The sequence below is a fragment of the Rhinatrema bivittatum genome, chromosome 1 (genome assembly GCF_901001135.1).
Source record: "Rhinatrema bivittatum chromosome 1, aRhiBiv1.1, whole genome shotgun sequence".
Classification (NCBI taxonomy): Eukaryota; Metazoa; Chordata; class Amphibia; order Gymnophiona; family Rhinatrematidae; genus Rhinatrema; species Rhinatrema bivittatum.
This window is the reverse complement of record NC_042615.1, coordinates 233,957,358-233,981,520: the sequence shown is the minus strand read 5'-3', so window position 1 is coordinate 233,981,520 and position 24,163 is coordinate 233,957,358. Positions and strand designations below refer to the sequence as shown.

Sequence of the window (24,163 nt, the reverse complement as noted above, 5' to 3'; positions counted from 1 at the left end):
CCCTCCCTCAGTCGAGTGCCTTGGTCCTGTAACTGCTTTTCCAGCATGGACTTAGCTGCCAAGAGAGAATCAGATGAGAGGCTATCTGGTGCAAGAAGCCATGCACGGCGGTGAAGGCATTAGCCCTCTCTCCTCGCAGCTGGAGGGCTAAGTTAGTGTAAGCTGGCACATTAAAAACTGGTCAAAGGTAGGTGTTAAATTTTAGGTTTTATTGGGCACACAATGGGTGGAGAACTGTGTGCCACGCTTATTTCCATGTGCTCACTCACCTCTAGATTCATCAAAATGCTATAATAACGCATGGATAAAGCTTATGGTAAGAAAAAGGGGCGTATTTATGGTAATTTTAGAATTAACGCACCACGAGCTAACATAGCTCTTCTCATAGGCAGTGTATCGTGGGTGTCTTCAGGGTACCATCAAGCTAAGGCAAGATAACAGTATAAATCTTTGTGAGACTTTCCTCACTCCAAATGATGTCAAATCTTCACTGAGGTGTATTGTGCAGTTCGTACGTAAAACTGCATGTAAAACTGGCCCCTAAGCCACCACCAACAACTCACCTCGAGCTATTAGCTGGCCCTTCTGTAGTGATGTGTAAATAGTTGAATACTGTGAAGGCCTCCCCAGAAGCACTCTCTCTACTCCACTCCACTCTTCCCCTCTCTCCCTTCCCCCTCCTCTCCATGCCCAGAAATGGCCGAAATGCAATTTGCAATATTTATCGCAAATTGCCTTACGGCCATTTCGGGCATATCACCCAGCTTAATGCCAGGAAAAAAGATGTAGTTATTTCGAGCGTTAAAAACGTACGATAGCATGCGCTATGCTATCGCATGATGCAATATGGCCTCTCATTTTAATTAATCCCTCCCCAGTCCTGCCCCTTCAAAAAAATTAGCATTCATGCCATGTGGTAACTTGGTTATCGCATGTGTTAACGCCATAATGCATTTTGATGAATGACCCTATAAGACGGTAACTTTTAAACAGGCATGCGCACATTTGCCAGCTTGCGCCCATGGATGTGGCTATTTTATAATATGCGCACGTGTTATAAAACAGGCTCAGCGCATGCACATTTGCACGCAGATCACACTTCCACCACATAAGTGGGGGGATTTTAAAAGGGGAACATGTCCATGCCATTGCTTGTTTCACCAGTTCGTTCCCAGTTCGCCCAGGCAAGGGATAGGACTTCTAAATCCCCCTAGTTTAATGACCTCCCTTTTCCCTGTAAACCCTGCTGACATGCCTATATATTTTTTTGTTTTATGACTTACATGCCATGCATAGCAGAAGTAAAATTGTGGTAGGGGACCACAGCACATGCTTGTACTTGTAAGTATTTACAAACTGGTTTCATTGAAAAATCCAGTAACACCCAGACCATGCCCTGCCTCTTAATCGTAACTTTTATTTGTGCACAAAGTGGGAGATACCTGCTTACGTGGGCAGCTTTTAAAATCCACTCTGCATGCACTGGCCCAACTTGTGCACGTATCTCCCTGTTTTGGCACATGTAGGGCTTTTAAAATTCCTCTTTAAGGCTTTATAAACATATGATAGTCCTTCATTTAAATCCGGGTATGTGCCAATTTTAGTATGTAAGTGCTAATATCATAGCGATCCAGTTTAACTTGCATGGTAAGGACTTATTTGTGCACACTAACATTTAGTGTCAGCCCCAAAATATTAAGATGATAAAATGATTTAACTATGTACCCAAATGATTTCAACCTAGATAAACTGAGCTCTAAATATTTGCCCTAGTAGGTCATCTGCCATATTGTGTAGTTGTTCCTCTTCATTTTCGTGTATTTGTTTTGCAAATTAAAATGCTTTCATTCTTACTCTTATCCACAAATCATGCCTACATAATAGTAACATGCAAAGCTTGTATGATTGTAACTACTACAGTCAGATATGTTGCAGATAAATAAAATTAAAACCTCTAGGGAAAATTCTGTGAAACTATTTACTTATGTTAAAAATTGTGATCTGAAGTGACCTGAGCATATTCTTATGTTGTTGACTTCTTGCATAATGATTGTGTCCTCTGGCTAATTAAATTCTTTTAAGTTTCAAGAAGAAATCCATCCACATAACTTTAAATTTATCTGGCTAATACCAATTGTTTTCCTCAGACATGCAAGAAAACATTTTAGTCAGGCTGAAGGAAGTCAGCTGGATGAAGTTCGACAGGTGATGGGAATGTTGGCCTTTCCTTCAGACACGCACATTTCTCCATATAAGGTAACTGTTGATTTCTCTACCAGGTAGAACTTTTATGCTGACCAATATGTAGATAGAACCTGAATATATTATAAACAGAAATGTGTGATTTTCTTGTTTGTGTTGCTATTTGATGTATATTAATATTTTGTATGTTTGTGCTTGTGTGTGCATTGCATATTGGTTTTAATATACCGTATTTTTCGCTCCATAAGACGCACCTGACCATAAGACGCACCTAGGATTCAGAGGGGGAAAATTAAAAAAAAAAAAAAAAAATTTGTGCTAAACCGGCTCTGGTCTGGGCGTCTTATGGAGCAAATTAGGGGAGTGCATAGCTTTTTTTTTTTCTCCCCATTTTGTTTTCGGGTCTGGGGAGGGCCATTTCGGTCCACTCCCCAGATCAGAAAACTTTTCTTTCTCTGGGAACCCCTCCCTCCCCAAAAAAACCCCATCCCCCCCCTCCTGACCCCCCAAGACCTGCCGACTTAATTTACTGCGACCCCCCCCCCACCCTCCTGACCCCCCCCAAGACCTGCCGATTTAATTTACTGCAATCCCCCACCCTCCTGACCCCCCCAAGACCTGCCAAACGTCCCTGGTGGTCCAGCGGGGGTCCAGGAGCGGTCCGGGAACGATCTCCTGAGCGTGGGCCGTCGGCTGCCAGTAATCAAAATGGCGCCGACGGCCCTTTGCCCTCACTATGTCACTGGGACCGACCGCAGCTATTGGTCGGTCTCAGTGACATAGTGAGGGCAAAGGGCTGTCGGCGCCATTTTGTTTACTGGCAGCCGACGGCCGAAGCCCAGGAGATCGTTCCCGGACCGCTCCTGGACCCCCGCTGGACCACCAGGGACGTTTGGCAGGTCTTGGGGGGGTCAGGAGGGGGGGTGGTTAGATTTTTGTTTGTTTTATTTTTTATATTCGCTCCATAAGACGCACATACATTTTCCCCCCACTTTTGGGGGAAAAAAAGTGCGTCTTATGGAGCGAAAAATACGGTATATGCTTTTATTTGCTTTTTTAATCTCCTTGTGGGAAACAGCAAAAGGCGATCAATCAAGTTTGCATAAATAATAAATACAAAAGATTTATCTTCATGTGTTTTCTCAGTCAAATTAATAAAGATTTATCCGGGTTACTTGATCCATCTAATCTTTTTTTTTTTTTTGTCTGATAAAGGGCCTGTATTTTGTGTATAATTGTTTATCGGAATCTATCTAGATAGGTACAGATATTTAGATGAAGTAAAATTGTATTTTATATGTAAACATTGGTGTGTTGTGACTATATAAAAAATAATCCTTCCCTTCAGGGCTGGTAAAGTCCTAGGTGCTGGGTCACCCAGATATCTAAAATTTCTTGTTTGGTTCCTGCTGTCAGTGTTAGAGAGCAGCCACCATTGCGAATGGCGTTTGGCTGAAAGAGCTACAGTTGAGGCCAGGCCCAAGCCCAGAGTATAAGAAACAAGTGTGGGGTTTGCAAAAGAGGATAGGTTTTAGGAGTTTGTAAGAAGTAAGGGTGACAGTGTGCAGGCAAGATTGGATGGAAAAGAGAAGAAATTCCAAACAAAAAAATGTAAATAAAAACCAAAATAAAAATTCTAAAGAATTTTTTGTTTGCTCCCTCTGGCTCCTAAATACCTGGGTTGGTGCCCAAGTTTTATAAAAGTTTCCACCCTTGCTTCCCGTTTGTTATATTGAGCATTTAGCCAGTTAATACTTCCTAATAGTCATGCCATATTCTCTTCCATAGTCACAAAGTTATATAAGCGGCATAAATCTTTCTCTGATTAGACATTCAGATTTTTTATTGACATTCTATCACTGAAAAATGTATATAATCTGTTTTTGAAAGTCAAAGCTGATGTGCACAGCAACAACCTGGGTGTAACAACATTTCCAAAAATATGGGACAACAGAAAGTTTGGGCAACCTTCCAGAATTATAAAGCTGACAAAGGAAAATACACTGTACTAAAAGGAACAGAAGTCTATAACAGAACAGAGTAAAACAATGTTAATTGTAGGGTAGATTAGAATAGCTTCTGAAGAGAAAAATGACAGTAAAGATATACTGAAAGAGAGGAAGGTGTAAAATAGGAAAATAAGGCAGAAATGAAACCTAGAATTTGATGACAGGTAATTACTGCAAGACCCACCTGATCTGCTCGTGTGTAAATGGAAAAAAAATAAAACCATTCAAGTAAAAATATAAGCATGTCAATTGTTACATAAGAAATTTGAAAAAAAAAAAAAAGTAAATGTTAAAGAGCAGTGATGGAGATTCTGGAGTATGAAATTAGATCTACAAGTACTGTAGAGCTTTCAGACATGAGCAGAAAGAATTTTTAAAAAAGGAGGAAACAGAACATGTTTCTTCCTTTTTAAAACATGGTTTTGAAAATGTTTATTTTGTTGGCAATGTATTACAGCAAAACATTTTGTATTCACCTAAGAACCTCCACAACTGTTCCTGCTACCTTTGGCTTTATTTCTGAGAGGCATGAGATAGGGTTTATTTTTTCCCTCTCTCTCTTTGACAGGATGGGGATGGGGATATGCATTTGTTTGGGAATTTGCTTATTATTATATTTGCTATTGACTGCGATTGTATTTTAAATGTGATCTATTTTTTATATATTTTCATGTGATAAGCCTCTTCGAGTATCTTTTGCGGAAAAGGAGCCAACTATAAGAACTCAATGCCCTGTAATAGTGTACTCCTACCCAGATAACAAAATGCAAATTAATATTGAGATAATCAGATCTGAGTGTATTCTGACAAAGCTGAAATGTGGGAAGGAGAGTGAAAACTGCTCTTGTAAAATACATAAGCTTCAATGTTTGTAATTCTCCTTATATTGATTGTGTATGACCTTGGGCAAGCTGCTCGCTGTTCTCGTGTCTCAGATGTAGTTAATAGCATTGTTAATTTTTACCATAATCATTTGTAAGTGTTTATGCAGTCTGGGTAGCTAGATTATCTAGTCTAGAGGTGATTGTATGTATACATAAAACTGCTAAGATCTTTGTTACCTTTGCAGCCAAAGAAATTTTGTGATTTTAATTTTTTTAAAATTAAAACCATAACTTCTTATTCATGTTTATCCAGGCAAATCATGCATCCATTTTTTCGGCACAACAAAGGCTTTATATTGATGTAAAAGTCATGTCAATATTTACCTTTAATTCATATTTAAATTGTGAACATTTGCAGAAATGAAGTATTTTTCAGTAATGCTTCACTTCTGGGAGAATTATAGGTAACATAACATTTGCAGGTAAGAGCACGCTTTTCATTGATGAAATTATAATTATGCCTTATTAAGATGCTTTTTTCAAAGAAAAGGCAGTCAGTGTTTGCCTTGATAAAGACTCTTACCCACCTTCTGTTGGCTGTCTTGAGTTCAATGCCTAAATCATAAGATATACTTGGCATAATTCATATTTTCAGAAACTATTGTTTATGGATTTAAAAAATAAGTGATAGTAATGGTCAATAAATAGTATATAAGGTGGATATATTTTTATCCACCTTGTATACTAAGGTGGATAAAATTATATAATTTAATTCATTCCTTGATAAGCTTTTGGAATTACACTGTTTTCATCAGGGTAACTCCTGAAAGCTAGTCAGTGAGAAATTAGTCTAATAAACATATATATACAATGCTTCCAAGGCTTGCTCTCCTTTAAAATTAGCTTCCGGGATGCCCCATTAAAGATCAATTCTTGAAAAACATCCATAATGCTTTACGCAAAGAAACAAAAATGTGATTCTTATTTGGCTCAGACATGGAATCAGCACCCCTAGCATCTTAAGTGTCTTGGGAGATCAAAGCAGACAACACTGTTCTATACGGTTCCAACCCCGGAAGAATTTCCCTATCCTCCAGGGAGTAAGGATCGCCGCCTTCATTCGTGCCATCTGGGTCCTTAGCATGACCCGCAACAGGTCTAAACGTACTCTGACACCTGCAGCACCAGGCTTGCGGGAATCCGCAGTCTGCAATCCTGAACTCTTATATTTGGCTGGCTCTGCCGATTGTGCCTAAAGAAAGGACTGCAGACCTTGAAAAAAAATTCCACCCAAGAAAAGGTAGAAAGATCCATGCCAAAATCAGGGGGCTTCGGTCCCATGCCCACTGAGTTGCCTTCCCCTGCTGATGAACCAGTTAGGGAGCCTCAAAACCAGGCAAAACCTCTGATAGGTCCCCCTTCGGTCCCATTCCTGCATCATGCTGGGAAGGGCCGAGCTCAGCAAAATCAGCCGGAAAAAAACTCTCCCTGAGCCTGCAAGCAGTGCTGACGCAAGTTGAACGGGACACCAGGCTGAGATGCCCGAATATGGCAAACAGGACAATGGTTAAGGCGCTTGGGCTTCATTGCTACTGATGCCATAGATAACACACTCTAGCAGCATGCTCCCAAAGCCGTCTGACAATTGTGCACCCAACTGCGCAGGCACACAAGTGAGCCTGGACAGGGCATCCAAAAGAAGTTCTGTCCAATAATTTTGGTGCCCAATATGCATTCCAGGTAAGCGCCCACCCAAGTGCAGAAGTGTGAACCATCACACTGTTTCGCAGCAGACTTACGTGTAGAAAAGCGTGCGAATGCCACCGCGGCCTACCTCATGGTGTCTGAGCAAAGCCTGAGAGCAGGGCCTAGCCAAAAGGCTGCTCAAGCTGCCACGACTCCCAAAGCTCCCTCAAAGGCAGTCCGTCCTGACAGAATATAGAGTTGGTCTCCGATTGCGGTGGGAGAAGGCAAAGGCCTTCACCACCGCACTTGTCTTCCAGCACCTGCTAGCCTCTCAGCTGTTTCTCTCTACAACTAAGTCCATGCTGGAAAATCAGCTACCAGACCGAGGCACTCTACTGAGGGAGGGATCCGCAGAGATCACCTCAGGAAAACTCGACTGAGGGAGGGGACCATATGGTATCACCACAGGAGAGCGGGGCAAATTCATTTCCTTCTTTTCTCTTTTTAAAATATTTTAAGCAATGCCCAGTAGGGAGATGTACATCCACCATCTGCTGGAGATGGAGAATACTGATGAGCTGATGTCAATGCAAGGATATATATATATACCATGACGTCAGCTTTGCTCCATCTCCATTTGCTTGTGGAGGAGCATAAGCCATTGGTGTAGATTAACCTGTCTGAATGCTAAGAGAGAGGAAGTTGAACACTTTTTTTGTTAGCAGTGGAGAGCCTACTTTTAATGAAACCTGTTTGTTCTGTGAGCTAAATCTGTCATTAGTCCTTTGAGCCTGAGCTGTAGGATCTTAGCCAAAATTTTGATATAAGCATTCAAAAGTGGAATGGGTCTATAATATCCAGTATCCAAGCCATTCCTGCCCTTTTTATGAATTAGCTGTATGGTGGTATCAGTCAGACTGTGCAAATAATCTAGATGTCGTTGGAAGTATTCCAAGGCCCAGCCAGCACGGGTGCTACTTCTGGAAGAAATTGTTTATAAAAATCTAAGTGGAACCTGCCAGAGCTCTTGCATTGGGAAGATGGCCCAATGCTTTTTGTACCTGTAACAATGAAACAGGTTCATTTAACTTTATTCTGTCCTCTGTCACTAAGGGAAGTTTAACTTTGCTCATATAGTTATCTAAGATCCACTGATATACATATTTCTGCCCCTAAGAACAGCTCTGAGAAAAAAGACAAAGGTATCATTAGGGATATACATTTTTTTTGCATGAAAAATTTCATGTTTCTTCATTTTCTTTCATGAAAGAAAAGAGGGGCGCTCTTCCGCCAGCGGAGAAGATGGCTGTGCATCAGAGGAGCTCACCCTCCCGAGAAACACCAAACAGCTCTAAACACTGGCACTTGCTGATGCAATCTGCGCGCTCTGCCACAAAAACATATAAAATCACAGCAATGGCGGCAAAAAAAAAAAAAAAGCGGTGGACCTGAAGCAGTTTACTTTTAGTTTACTGGGCAGTTTACTTTTAGTAAACTGCTGCCAGAGATTACGAGCGATGGCGCAATGAGCGGAGAGCGGCAGCTGGAAAAGCTACAAGATGGCGCAATGAGCGGAGAGCGGCAGCGGGAAAAGCTACAAGATGGCTCCGGTGAGTCAGTTTCGGAGAACATAGTCGCTCGAGTTCCCATCTCAATTTAGAACTGAAATTAGAGGATGGTTTATGGAGCTTAGATCTGACCTAAAGGCTCATAAACAAGAGTTACTGACTTCTATCACAGACCTCAGAGAAGATCTGATTCTCACAGGACAAGCAGGATGGTAGTTCTCACATATGGGTGACATTTCCGTGATTCGGCTCCATCCTGATAAACTTCTGTCAAAGTTTTCAGAACTTTGACTGGCCCCTACTGGGCATGCCCAGCATGGCACTAACCCTGCAGCCAGCAGGGGTCCCCCTTCAGTCTTATTTAAAAGCTACAGGCAGTGCCGAAAAATAAAATAATAAAACGTTACGAACCCAACACCGCGGGGTGGCGGGCGGGTTTCGTGAGGACTAACATCCTGCTGTCCTTTGAGAACACCTGTTACAGGTAAGCAACATTTGCTTTCTCACAGGACAAGCAGGATGGTAGTCCTCGCATATTGGTCAGTACCGAGCTGAGGATGTCCGAACATATGCACCAAATGTACCCAAAGGTATCATCAATCTGTTTAACAACAAAGATATAGGCCTGAGCACTTCAGTAGACCCTGCAAAAGAAAGGGGTTAATGAAAAATCCCAGAGTTCAGAAAAACTGTAAACAATCCAGGATCAAGGCGCAACAAGGCCAACTGTGTTAACAGGAACCAAATGTTGTGACTGTACCACAGCTACCGGAGGATGGCTCCTCAAAAAACACAAGGCATGTGTTCTGCAAAAGGAGCCACGAGAAAGCCACAAGGATTTCCCAATGCAGTGTCACTGCTCAGGGTGGCACTGAAAGGTTCCCTTTCTTGCTACTAGCCTCCTGAGCAGCAAGGAACTGTTGTGTTTCCACCTCTGATTCCAGCCAGTGGGCACCATGCTCTGATGCCACCCGAATACGTGCAGGGTAAACAAGATGGGCTCTGGTGCCCAGGACATACAGCTTTGTGCAGTAAAGTGCCATTTTCCGGCATTGCTGGGAGGGTTGCACTGAAAAATCCTGAAAGATCAGGATCTTCTGATTGAAGCTCCTTTCCCCCTTGCAGCGCCCGCATGCTTTCACCCTTGTGGGTATGATTGAGCACCTTAACTATGACCACCCTTGGCTTAGGCTGATTGTCTCTCTTTCCTGGGCCCCATTCTGTGCGCGCTCTCAATACGGAGCAGCCCCAACTGCGTGGTGAGGGCCAGCTCTCGAGTAAAACAGTGTTCTAATATCTGAGCGAGGTTTTTCTCAGGCAGGGACTCGGGGGAAACCTACCAGCCGAAGATTTGAGCGCAGAGACCTGTTTTCCTGGTCTTCATGTCTCTCTTCATGTTTTTTCATTTGTGCTTTGAGGAGCTGGAGGTCCGCCTCCGAGTCGCGGCAGCCATCTTGCAAATCGGATACCCGCTGTTCCAGGTCAAGGAAGTGCTGGTCAAACCCGGTAATTGCTGCCGTCAGCTCAGAGAGCTTATTGGAGATATTATTTATTTATTTATTCAACTTTATATGCCGACTTTCAAATACATGTCAAGGCGGTTTACATCCATATAATTTGCAGTAGCAAATTCAAACAAAAACATTAGTAAGTTCAGGCTGTAAAATAGCCTGTATCGCGGCTTTGATTTCGGCCAACGTTCCAGTCGGCATCGTGTTGGGTGGCCCTGCCTCCTCACCTGGCGTTAGGTCTGCCAGTTTAGGCCACTCACGAGTTTTCTCCTTTTTGTTAAGTCGGGTGGCCATTAGCTGATGTGGAGCGCTCCAGTGAGTGCTAGCGGCGATCTCCCCACCAATTTGAGGCAAATTCCGATTTTAAAATGTGCAGATTAATGTGGATGATTGGCAGGGGAGGCTGCTGCGAGGAATCTCTACATCTGATCACGTCACGGCATCACGTGACCTCCAATAATACCTATAATAATATGCCAACGGCAGATAGAATTATGTCCATTAATGTAAAAGGGCTCAATCACTTTCACAAGAGATTCTTGTTAGATCAAGAGCTTTTAACTCATAGGTCATAGGATAACAATTGTGATGATACAAGAAACCCACTTAAGAAAAAGGCATGAGCACTTGTTATCCCTTCATCAATTTCCACATAACTATCTCTCTGCAAGTACAAAAGGGGCAAAATATGCTGGAGTGGGTATTCTGGTTTCTTGAGACTTACTACATGAGGTAATTGAGCTAATCACTGACCCACATGGCCGCCATATACTATTAAAGCTTCGCATAGGGAAAGAAGTAGTCGCTCTCATTACCATATATGCACCCAACACAGGGCTCGTTTTTACGATCCATAGACAAATTATTAGTCAAGCATGTGGAGAGGTCTCTAATTATGGGGGGAGATTTCAACCTTGCTAACAATCCTAAATTGGATAATTCAGCACAAACATCCACCTCTTCATGCCAATGATTTGGGAATGCTCCAAGGCAGTAGCAAGGGGCATATTTATCTCACAAGCGACCTACTGCAAAAAGCAGGAGGAGCAACAATGCATGTCATTAAATAAAGAAATAACACGACTGACACAACAACAATAAGGCCTCTCAAAGTACATCGATATTGCGACTATTAAATGAGGCTAAGGCAGAACTTCAAATACAGAGGCTGTAGCTTGTGCATTGGAGATAACCAAATAGCAATGGGGGAAATAAGGCAGGGCGCCTCTTAGCTAGACGACTGAGAGTAGTGTTAGCCCAAAATAATATTGCAAAAATTAAAGAAAACTGGAAATATTGTTATCTCATCAGAGGGAATCCGCAAATGCTTCACTGATTTCTATGCGATATTATACAGAGAGGATGATCATATTCAGGAGCCAGAGATAGACGCTTACTTAGAAAATCTACCATTAATGGTATTAACCCCTGAACAACAAACTCTCCTTGATAATCCCATCCAGGAGTCAGAGGTGTGAGACAAGCTAAAAAAAAATATAAAACCAGGTAAGTCTCCTGGATTAAATGGTCTAACCGGAAATTATTGTAAAAAGTTATCCCATATATTAATTACCCCTCTTACCAGTATGTTTAATTCCTTGAGAGAAGACAATTCACAGCGACCCACGCCAATGTAGCGGGAATCACAGAGTTGGCAAAGCCAGGTAGAGATCCTATTAACGGTGGTTCTTACCGACCTATTTTGTTAAACAATTTGGATCTCAAAATTTTGGCGAGAATACTTGCTGAGCGTTTGAAAATAATCATCCCTCAGCTGGTTAATAATGACCAAGTGGGATTTATCCCTTCCAGAATGGCGGGCGACAATATAAGAAAAGTAGTGGACTTAATAGATTGGGTTCAACATAAACAGATACCATCTGCCTTACTATCAATTGATGTTGAAAAGGCCTTTGACCTTATGCACTGGCCATTTCTATTTAAGGTTTTGCAAAAAATGCGATTTGGAAGATTTTTCCAACAATGGATAGTAAAACTTTACGATTCACCAAAAGCACGGGTGATATGGGAGGATATGGGCCTAGTTTTAATATTCAACGTGGTACCAGACACGGCTGCCCATTATCTCCCATGATGTTTGCCCTTTTTCTGGAACTATTTGCAATGAAGGTTTGATAATCAGACCGCATCAATGGGGTGAAGATCCAGGATCTACACTTCAAGCTCTCACTGTTTGCAGATGACATTTTATTTATGCTCTCGGAACCCAAGAGGTCCCTCGTGGGAGTGATGAGAGAATTGGAACAATTTCATAAAGTTTCTGGTTTTAAAGTAAATTATGAAAAATCTGAGCTCTTGAATATCTATCTCCCAGGCATTGATATAGCTAGCATAAAGCATGATTACATTTCGTTGAGCAAAAACATCAATTAAATATTTGGGTGTACAAATTGGACCCTGTATTACAGATCTCTTTGTTCTAAATTATATAATGCTATGGAGGAAAATTGATAAAGATTCAAACTCTTGGCATAGGGAGCACTTTTCCTGGTTGGGTCGTATAGCAATCATTAAGATGAATATTCTACCTCGTTACCTTCTTTTCCACAATACCCATTTTCATTTCGGCAACTATCCTAAAGCAGTGGCAGAAATAAATATACAGTTTTATCTGGAAAAAGAGGCCTCCATGGGTAGCACGAGCAATATTATTTCTGCCCAAGAGCCAATGGAGGGTTGGGGGCTCCAAATTTACTCTGGTACATTGCAGCAGCACAGCTCAGAGCATTAGTGGATATTTACAATAAGGTTGAAATTAAACAGTGGGTGCGATTGGAACAGGTAGGGATGATGCCGCTGCAGGCGATCCCTTGGCAACCTAGACATACAATGAGACCGCTGGCATGTGTGTCACCGGCTCTAGGCAACACATTGAAACTCTGGACACAATGGAAGGCTAAATTAGTGGGATCCTTAATTACTTCCACCTCTCTCAATTATTCCACAATACCAGTTTTCCCGGAGGAATGGGATCTTCCCACTTTAAAGACTGGACAGCTCAAGGTCTTATCCGTATAGGGCAGCTATTAAAAGATATTATCCTAGAACGAGCAGTCTTGCAAGATAAATACCCCCTGGATTCGGGAAACGTCTTAGCTTATGCCCAGGTCAAACACTTCTTACTGTTCCTGATTAAAGTGAAATCCTTACGACTATCTAAATCTATGATTGAAAATTATTGTGAACATACAGATAAGATGCGAGGTGTTACCCTCAAGATATACACACTTCTGAACACACACTCTCCTTATTCATTTCCTCATATTACGGCATGGAATCAGGATTTGGGGTAAGTGCTAGATGATGCTGTTTGGGATACAGTGTTCTGTATGACAGCAAAGGCTTCGATATCTGCCAACATCCAGGAGCACTGTTAACATTCTTTACTATTGGCATCTGCCCCCAGTTAAACTCCATAGCATGTTTCCAATGATCTCGCATATGTGCTGGAGAAATTGTGGACAGAAGGGTGATTTTATGCATATATGGTGGCATTGTCCAAAGATGATTCCTTTTTGGAAAGAGATTTACATGTGGTTAGCCAAGCTAATAGATGGTGTAGGAGATATGGACCCCAGATATGCCCTGTTAAATGTGCCAATCATAGATCTTGATAATCAGGCCCCAAAATTTTGCTTACAAGTTTTCATAGCCACAAGAAGCGAAATTGCAAAGGCATGGAAACAACCTATCCCTCCAACACTCTCAATCCTGAGTCATAGGCTATATACCCAATACCAGATGACACATTTGACAGCCGTGAAACAGGATAAATTAAACGCATTCTACTCAGTGTAGAGATACATGAAGGTATAGTTGCAGGACCCAATTATATAATGGATAGAGATAATGGTGGACAATATGTAGGATGAAGGACGTGGTGTGTTTAGTAACATTCTTACTGGACAACAGCAGAGAATGATAAAACAATTTATTCATTTAATCATATCTCTTTATATAGTTTATTATATTCTATTGTATTATATTAGATGGTTACTACGAACATGAAGAGAAGGGGAGGGTGGGAGGGGGGTACTTCAAACATTTATAAACAAAATCTTTACCGTTATATACTGTTGCGCTTGTAATATGTTTATTGCAATGTCTTGTTCAAATGGTCAAAAAAGAACACATTAATTTGAAAAAAAAAAAAAAAAAAGCCTCCAGCAGGACCAGGCCTTGGCCTAGTCCCATCCCCAGGGCATGGTTTAAAGCGGGTCTGTTGCTGGGGCCTAGGCTTCGATGACCTGGTCCTAGCCTCAGCCAGACCCAGGCCTTGGCGATCGGACTCGGTCTCAGCGGAATCTCAGCATCAGAACCGGGCAAAGCCTGGGCTTTGGTGACTGAGACCTGGTCTCGGCTGGGGCCTCGGCCTACAACAGGACATGGCCTTCTAACTGACTTTAGTTTCCTGAGTAATGGACTATTGGACTGAGTTCCATGCTAATTGTAAATAAACCTGTTAACTGTAAATAAAAATCTTTGCATTCAAGTATAAAGGAGAACTGTTTTGTATCCAGGGGTCCTAACCTGACATCTGCATGGAACAGTAAGTACAGCCCAAAATAGATGATATGGGTTAATGTACCCGGAGCGGTTATAATTCACAATACTTTAATAGACAAAATAAATTGGCCATTTTGATTATCTGCTGTTATCTATGTTGCTATGTTATGGCATTATGCTCCGCATCAGTAACAAATTGTTGGTGTAAAAAATAAAATGCAATCTATTTCAGATAGAGATGAACAAGCTGGTTTTGTATGAAATCTGATTCCTGAGCTGAATACCATCTCCTAAAGTATTCAGTTTGCTGGTGTGTGTACTATGCTGCATTAAATCCAAGGAAGCTGACAAGTTACTCATTCATTTCTACTTTAAGGGCCTGATTTATTGAATTTTGTTTTCCAAAGAGTCAAAATGGGAGAAAAGCCTTAGTGAATCAGACTAGAAGTGTAAAATACTTTTCCAGATAGGTTATTAGATGTTGTAAAGTTTGAAGTGCCCAGTCTTGTAAAATGTGTCTATTCCTTAAGTACAACCTGTAAAGGTTCCGGTTGTGCATGACATAACGATTTTATTTTGTTTGTTCTCTCTTGTTATAGGATCTCCTGGACCCTGCACGATGGAGGATGTTGATTCAGCAATTTCGATATGATAACTATAGACTGCATCAACTGGGGAACAACTCTGTTTTTACTATAACACTTCAGGCAGGCCTTTCAGCCATAAAAACACCGTATCCTTTCATGTACGGTAATTCAATTGTATTTACCAGTAGACATAAATGCTTTGCTTTTTGAATATTATTGCATTTTATCTCAGCATGGCTGGCACATAGTTACAGGAAAAAAATTATATTATCTATGATTTGTTTGGTAAGAAATATCAAACACTTTTTTTTAGTTTTCCTGTTTTCTTCCCCACAGAAAACAAAAAATGCATTGTCCAAAGCTTCTCATATGGCATTGTCAGTATTTTTGTTTACATTTTTCTTGTATAAAACTTAAATACCATTTAGAAATTTGATAATACTGATATTGTGTAGATGGGTTAAGAACAGATGCTTTGCGGAAGTTTCATCAAGCTAGGGTTTTATGGAATATGCTAAAATGTAGAAAGGGAAATTAATCTTAGTAGCTCATTTACTATGGAACTATGTGCTGCATTAATCTAATTGTATTTTCTTGCCCAGCCTTCAAAAATATATGGTAAAGTAGTTTGGGAAAATTTTAGAAGTCTTACTATTAGGTTTACCCTTGTTTTGCAATATAAATATTTTCTGTAGTAGACGGTTTGTTTTTAGGAGATTTTGTTCTGTTTATCCTTTTCCATAAAATGTATGATCTTAATTGCTCTTGTTAAGCTTCTATCCAGAAACAATGCATGGTAGCCTGCAGTAAAATGTGTTTTCTGCCATATATGTTTAGTAATGCAGTGACATAATTTTTCTGAGGCAAAGGGATTACAACTCTTAGGAATGGATTCCTGAGTTACTCTGACTGGCCAGCAATTGTCAATATAAAAACAAACTTTTGCTTTCATCTCTCCCTGAGCCCTCTCTTTTCCAGGACCTTTATATTTTGGCACTATTATAAAGTAAAATTATCCTATATCATTGCTGCAGAACATTTGTTCCTATACTGTTTGAAAAGATTTGCTATGCTAAGTTACCCAAACTATTTCTGTCTATATCTCAGGAAGCATTCTTTTGGATGAGCTCTCCCTGCGGCCGTGGGCCTCCTCCTTTTCTGCCCCCGGGCGCCCCCTACAGCCTGGTGCCCGGGGTCTTGGCCCTTCTGGCACCCCTCCCCCCTTCCCTTGCTATACCATTGCTTCTGTGGTAAGAAGTATGTACCTGCAGCCAAAGCCAACACCTTATACTATGACAAGTGAAGTGGGAAGAGTCTGGAATGCAGAAGAAATTGCATTGATAAAAGCAGATTACCATGTCTGTGTGCTGGGTTTACGCCAGGACTGGTAACATGAAGATGTTAACTAGGAGTAAGGTCTGAATGGGCATGTCTCACAATTAGTAAATAAAAATCACAAAAAATTTATTTGGAATATCTGCTGGATTTTATAATTGTAACTCTCCAGAAGCACTTGTTTGAAATGATTTAAGCTAAATTTAACTGAGTATATTTTAACTGGTATAATTTTCAGTTAGTATTACACTCATTGGGAGCTTCTATGACACTTATATTGATTTATTTTTATGTATTTATTTGATTTATATTCTGCTTTTCAGCTCTTCAAAGCAGATTACGTTCGGGTACTTAGGTATTTCCCTATCCCCAGAGGGTTTACAATCTAAGGGCCTGATTTACTAAAGTTTTTATTCCATTCTGTGTCTATGGGAAAAATGCTTAGTAAATCAGGCTCTGTTTGTAGTTGAGGCAACAGAGGGTAAAGTGACTTGCCCAAGCTCACAAGGATTGGTAGAATTTGAACCCTGGTTTGAAACCTTCTGCTCTAACTACTAGGCAACTTTTCCATCTTCATCTGCAGCAAACATGGAAGCGGATATTAAAAAAAAAACTGACCTCCTAAGGAAATTGGGCCCCTAATTTAGGGTGTGAATTTTTTTTTTAAACAGAATTTAGGGGCTTAGGTTTTCAGGTAAAAATTTACCTACATTTAGGGAACTGTTTATTTCCCTAAATTTAGGTACCTAGTGCAGAAAATCTGTGCTAAGATCCTAACTTTTTTCCTCACCCTTATTCCACCCACATTTTAGGGTACTAAATTTAGGGGCCTAGTGAAGCTAGAAACCCAAACATAAGCACTCAGCCCTGGTACATTTTATTTTATTTTTATTGCATTTCAATTTAACACAATATAATTTGTAACAGCAATAAAGGGGCAAGAAATCCAGCCTTAACATTCCCAATAAAGTCACAAAGAAATAAAGTATAGCCTGAATACATGGGAAATAAGAGAAGGGAGGAGGCCATAGAAAAAAAAAAAGCAAAATATCCATGAAAGACAAAGGTTTCCATCACCATTACACAATTGCCATTCTTAAGGTGAGAATCCCAAAAAAACCCACAGTTGCGAAGGCGCAAAGAAAAACAGTTAGAATTTTGAAATTTTACTATGCATTTGCATGGATAACGTAGTGTAAACTTAGTACAACATGTCAAGACCTCAGATCTCATAGATAAACATTTTTTTCTCCTTTCCTGAGTTATCCAAGTGATGTCTGGATATATCCAGGCTTTCTGACCATGGAATAGTGAGCTCCTGTTTCTGAAGAAGAATCTAAGAACTGGATTCCTGTCTCTCACAAAAGCAAAGCTCACCAAAAATGTCCCTCTGTACAATTTCAGCTTCCTGTAATAATTCCAAGACATCAGTGAGATTCATAGGTTGTTGAACTTGCGAATCCCTTTGCGATATCTCAGAAGGATTCTGAGGCAAATAGGCCTTGGTGACTAAAGGCATAACTTCAGGCAGAATCTTAAGATTGTTAGTCAGATAATTCTTGAAAATATCCACTGTAGGTAACATCTTGATAACAGGGAAATTCAAAACCCTAAGATTGAGGCTTCTTATAGAATTTTCAATATTTTCATCTTCTTAACTTGAATATTTTCTGATTGTACCAAGCTTTATTGAATTTTTCTACTGACATTCTTTTTTCAATAGTCTAATCTTGTTTCATGTTCTGAAGCCATTTTTTCTTTTATACTACATTTATTAGTGTCTAAATAGACTTGCGTTAGTGTAGCAATTGCAGATTCTATGGATAACAATGCATCCCAAACAGTTTCAAGTGTTATAACTGCCGGTTTTGACAATACTGTACCTAATACTGCCACATTATCACCACCTTCAGTGATTAAGGTATTAATGTCCCGAACTGGTTTCAACGTTGTAACAGCCAGTGGAGTTTGTTCAGAGGAAGAAAGAGGTACATAAATGGAGGAAATGTCTTTAGCTGTATCTCCGATAGCTATAGCTGCATTAGAGCCGTCTCCCATGGCTCCCACTTCTTCCCCCTGCGATGCAGATCTCCCCATAGAGCAAAAGAGGGGAGCTGTAACTGGTGTAATATTCACAGGACTCAGCCCACGGGGAGGGGAAGGTATCTCTGGCGCGCCAGGGCTAAGCAAGATCTCCTCGGCCAAAGGGAGTGACGTTCACTCTGCGTCCCCTCCCGCTGCGGCAAAATCGGTGTGGAAGAAAAGAAGCTCTCGATCTTCGTCTGATTTTGGTCCAAGGCATCGGATACCGGTAAGCTTTCCTGGAGCTTCGCTTTCTGTTTAGTATGCGGCATTGAAAGAACAACAAGGTAACTGTAGCATTCGTAAAACAGTGGAAAGAGCAGTTTAATCCAACTCCTCACGCCTCTGCCATCTTGGCTCCTCCCAGCCCTAGTAAATTTTTAAACAGGCCAATTTAGAAACCTAGTTCCAACACTTACAAATATAAACCCTTTGAAAATCAGTCTCATGATTCTGTACTGTGTCAAATTCTGTAAATGTTAATCCTTGACTATATGTTAAACAGGCAATGTTATAAGGAGGATGGAACGTCAAAGAACCCAGACTGTCCTGTGTGCAGCAAATCTCTGAACAAGTTGGCTCAGCCTCTTCCAATGGCACACTGTGCTAATTCACGGCTAGTCTGCAAAATTTCAGGCGATGTAATGAATGAAAATAATCCACCAATGATGTTACCAAATGGATATGTGTATGGATACAATGTAAGTATCATAAGCAATGAAATGAAACGGATTCTATGGTAGCAATATATATGTATATCATGCATTGGAGCAATCATAAGTTTGGACTCTAGCTCTTACAAAGACATAGATAAACTGTTTGGTCTTCAAAAAATAACAGTTTATCAAACAGAATAATTTCATATAGATATACTGTGGATATAAATAAAAACACACACATAAGAGTGAATTTTCAGTTATTTGTAAAAATTAGCAAATACGCACGTAAGTAGCCTTAACTCACGCAATCGTTATTTTATTAATATCAAAAGGATGCATATACTTTAGGTTTTGTGCGCACAGAAATGTAAAATGGGTGAGCTAAGGGCATTAAAGGGTGAGGCTGTCAGTTACTTGAGTAAATTGCTGTTTTATAAGTGACTTACAGACACATACATTTGGCAGCTAACTAATGTAATTTTACATCTGCTGTAATTTTATATCACACTTGTTTATTGTGTACTACTGGTAGAGTGGGAGGTCTGGGGGAATTGGGGAGAGTTTGGGCTGAAGAACTAGGGGGATCTTCATGACTTGAAGAAAAACTGGGCCAACTGGTAGAGGAATCAGAAAACTGTTAATTTCAATTATACTGGCATCTCTTAAAATATAACTACTTCTGTATGTAAATTAGGTTTTATGTGAGCAAGTACTACCTTTTTATGACTAGTAAAACATACACATATATTTTTCAATGTATTGTATGTGTTTGCATGTAAGCATATATACCTGTATATGTTGGGGGCTAGGCGGGTATTTTATAATATGTGCGTATCTGATATGCACAGGTTCTAAAATACTATTGTTCATCTCCACATTGCCTTTTACATGCAGCAGTACAGAGTTGTTTGAAGGTTATCCTCAGTTTCTAGAATAGGTATTAATATAATTTTCCAAATATGTACAAACACAAAATTTTCCATTATCCCAGCAAGGGAAAGTTACTCTTCTGTGGGAAATATTTAGAAGTCTGAATTAACAAAAGCAACAGTCACTATCAACCAAATTTGTTTTTGTAATGGTTAACAGAAATACTGCAAGCATATTATGTAATATATAAAATTCTTCAATAATATGTGAAACCCTGGAGACAAAAGCTGAGCAGAATAAAACACATTTTTTTCTCTCAATCCCCTGTTCCTAGGTGCTCTGTTGAAAATGGCTAATTGGAGAGCAGATCCATTTCAGCAGCTTTCTGATCGGTGGCTGCATCTTTCCATATAGTCTGGGATTTAAATAGCCATTTTTTGTTTCAAAGAACTTTATATATTATATCACATACAGGCTGATACAGTACAGTGCGCTCCGGTGGAGTGCACTGTTAACCCGCGTTTGGATGCGCATTTTCGACGCACAAGCTTTACCCCTTATTCAGTAAGGGGTAATAGCGCGTCGAAAACGCGCATTCCCCCCCCCCCCCCCAAAAAAAAAACTAATAGCACCCGCAACATGCAAATGTTGATGGCCCTATTAGTCATTCCCGCACGATACAGAAAGCAAAATGTGCAGCAAAGCCGCGCATTTTACTTTCAGAAATTAGCACCTACCCAAAGGTAGGCGTTATTTTCTGGTGCCCCTCCGACTTAATATCATGGTGATATTAAGTCGGAGGTCCCAAAAGTTAAAAAAAAATAAAAAATAAAAAATTTAAAATCGGCTCGTGGGTTGAAAACCGGAAGCTCAATTTTGCCAGCGTCCGGTTTCTGAACCCGTGGCTGTCAGCGGGTTTGAGAACAGACACCGGCAAAATTGAGCGTCGGCTGTCAAACTCGCTGACAGCCGCCCCTCCTGTCAAAAAAGAGGTGCTAGGGACGCGCTAGTGTCCCTAGCGCCTCTTTTTACCGCGGGCCCTAATTTTAATTTTTTTTTTTTTTCGGAATTGCACGCACAGAGTGGCCGCTCGCCCGCTCTCCCACGATTTTTACTGTATCAGCCTGAAAATTGGATCACATGAACATACATGGCCCCAAATAGAATTAAATTTCCAGAGCTTTCTGGTAGACTAAGTCTTTACTACCCACATGTGGAAATTCCTGAACTGTTTTAGCCCTGCAGATATTCTGTTTCCATTTTTCTTCTGGCACGGTTGAACCAATTCCAGCAAGCTCCACAACTTTTCTTCAGTGTTTGCACTAATTTTCCTTTTGGCCTTGACTAGTAATGTTATTTCCTCTGATTCCCCCCCTGTCCCCTCCCCAGCAGGAAATGGTGCACTGGCTAGACCCCTCTAGTCACTTTTTCTCTTTCAAGTGTCTTCCTCTGAAGAAGGTTTTCATTTTTCAATGTTTCATCAATATTTTTATGTCAAAGAAGCAGGCCACTATTTTCAAACTCTGACCTTATGCATGTGAAAGATACCTATTTCTGACCGTCACAAAGAATGCGATATCTGCCTTGAGAAGGCCTTGATGTTGATTGCTGAAATCTTCTCCAGGATATCACCCAGAAAGGTTCATTCCCGGACAGGCTCTATGCCAGCCTTGTCAGTGAACATAAGTCAACTCCAAGAAGCTAGCTTTGAAGACTAACACATAATCTGGGACACTGACCACAGCTGCACTGGTGGCTGTCCTTGCTCTCTTCAGTGTTCCACTTTAAGCATAGGCTCAAGTCTTAAGCCAAATCTTGATTTCCCTCCTTGAGTCTCCATACACTTCCATACCTCCATTAGACCCACCAGACCCGCTTACAATGGTACATTACACACACATCTAAACCTATCCGCCTTACTGCCACAAAAGAAAGAGCTCTATCTATAGCAGGACCCTCAAACTGGAATGCTATGCCCCCTGACCTGCAGCTGGAACCCTGCACCCTTAAATTTAAAAAAAAACCTAAAAACCTGGCTCTTCATACAGGCCTTTGCATAATCCACCTCCCCCTGCTCCCTTGCCCTACCGTCTCCACTATAAGTACCATGTTGCATTTATTAATATTGTTTATTCTTACTGCCCCCCCCCCCCGTGTTAATGTTATACCAGCACCACTCCCCACCCCCCGTGCTCGTATAATCCCTGCAGTTTATTCTTCCTGTTCCATTTCCAGGTTTTTATTATGTTTTAATGTTTTACACTTATGTTCCTTATCTAGATATATTTTGTTACACCTCCTTTTTTATTGTACTTTTATTCTATAATGTTGCCTAGTTTTATGTATTGTTTCCCCAACTGTTACATGTAAACCGATGTGATCTCCCTCGAACGTCGGTATAAAAAAGCTTTAAATAAATAAGCAAGATCTCCAAAACTTGCAACAAATGCTGAAGGCAGCAAGCACGAAGTCTAAAACCAGAGGCTTTGGTATATCTCCTTGATACAAAACTCTGAGAACCTAGATGTGACAGAGGTTCCTCATGCTCAAAAGCAATCACACCTGGAGGTTAGCTCAGCCTCCCATGCCAAAACCACTCTGCACCACTCTCACCAGGGCCTTTTCAAAGCTTTTGTTGCTCCTTGGGGCTATTATTTAAAATGTCTTAATAACCAATTTCCCAACTCAAGAGCTATCCAAAGCAGTTTACAATAGTAAACATGCATATTAAAGGTTTACTCTGTCATCTGCATTTTTTTTGATGTGGAATAAGAATTTCTCTCATAGTTGCTTGATGCACTATCAGTGCCAAGATTAGTGTATCAAGTCCCTTGACTCTGGTAATTGCATAGATCAATCATTCAGCTGTTTCCATAGGTGCTGAGTATTCCAGTGCCTGCATTGACTCTGCTCACCATGCCATTGTTGGAACTAGTCATTTCGAGATAGCACCATGATGATACTCTGTAGTTTCTAAGTACATAGAGGATTCAGAGTCCAAGGAATCCTAGTCCAAATATTTCTATGTAGCGAGGACTATTCCCCAGGTCTCACTTCTGAGTTCCTCAACAGCAGCAGGAAATGCATTCTTTACCTGAGGCCCATTCTTTGCCAGTTTTGTTGGGGAAAAAAATGTCCTTTACTCCCTTTTGATTTAGAGGTGGCAGGAGAACTCATATTACAATTTTTTGGGTTAAGGTTGAATAAGCCATTACATGTGTATGATATTCAACAGCACCAAACAGTCTTGTTCTTTACACTTTTTGATTTAGAGGTGGCAGGACAGCTTGTATTAACTTTTTCTGTCAATAAGCAGGCTGAATTAGTCATTACATGTGGGTGACGACATTCAGCAGCACTGAACAGACTTGTCTCACCCAGCTTTGAGCTCTTCTGAGCAATTACGTGAGTTCTCATTTGGGTGGTATTTTGTGAGCCACCTCAGTCATGTGTTTTGTCAGAGCTAAGGTATGGACATGTACTTAGTCTCTCCTCTTCATTTTTCATCAAAGTGAACATTTTTGGTCAAAATCTGTTTTTTACTTTGTCTCGCTGCTTCTGCAGCCCCACAGCAACGCTTCTAAGTGCTACCAAAAAAAAAAATTCAAGTTTGCCTCACAGGAAATGTTGGGCCAGAAGAAAAAATCTATTACAATGAATGATTTTAAGAACTGACCCTGCAGCAAGATAATGGCCCTCATCGACAGCTAGGGCTTATGTTTTTGATTCCTCAGACCATGATCAAAAGAGCTGTGCAGCCTGTGGACAGATGACCCCATGCTCACAGAGCTCTAGGGCCTTGAACATGGAAGTACTGCATAAATCTCTCCAAAATTACAGTAGTTCTTCCTTTCGAAATGCAGCATCTGCTTTCTCAGGTAAGGGCTTGCATAGCCGTTATCTAAAACTCCCTTGTCCACTCAAGCCAAGAATATGGTGGTCAAGTCCAGCTGCCATGTTCTACATCAGTAAACAAGGGGGAATAGGATCATGGCCTCTGTCGAGAAGCACTGAAGATATGGAACTGGGCAGAATGCCATCAGGCGACCCTTCAGGCTACTTACTGAGCCTCTCCAACATTCTAGCAGATCACCTTAGCAGAGTATTTTGAACTCTCAAGTGTTCTCTGCTGTAATCAGTAGTATACAAACTGTTCGCAGCAAAACACAAAACTAAATCTAAAACACAAAACTAAACACAAAACACACGCCTCTATCCTTCTCAATAATTCCCCGACCCCCCCCCCACTCATCCCTGCCTCCTCATACATCCCTGTTCCCACTCCTCCCACCCTCCCCTCTAC

General features: G+C 40.8%; 1 protein-coding gene across 7 annotated transcripts in view; it reads left to right on the top strand.

Moving 5' to 3' along the window:
• Positions 1 to 24,163, top strand: part of MAEA (macrophage erythroblast attacher) — a 218,616-nt gene that overhangs the window by 161,909 nt on the left and 32,544 nt on the right. For all 7 annotated transcript variants that reach the window (XM_029592692.1, XM_029592682.1, XM_029592680.1 and 4 more), the window contains 3 exons: positions 2,148 to 2,256; positions 14,927 to 15,060; positions 18,837 to 19,032. In XM_029592692.1, coding sequence (XP_029448552.1) covers positions 2,148 to 2,256; positions 14,927 to 15,060; positions 18,837 to 19,032 — 439 coding nt within the window. The remainder of the gene's footprint in view (positions 1 to 2,147; positions 2,257 to 14,926; positions 15,061 to 18,836; positions 19,033 to 24,163) is intronic.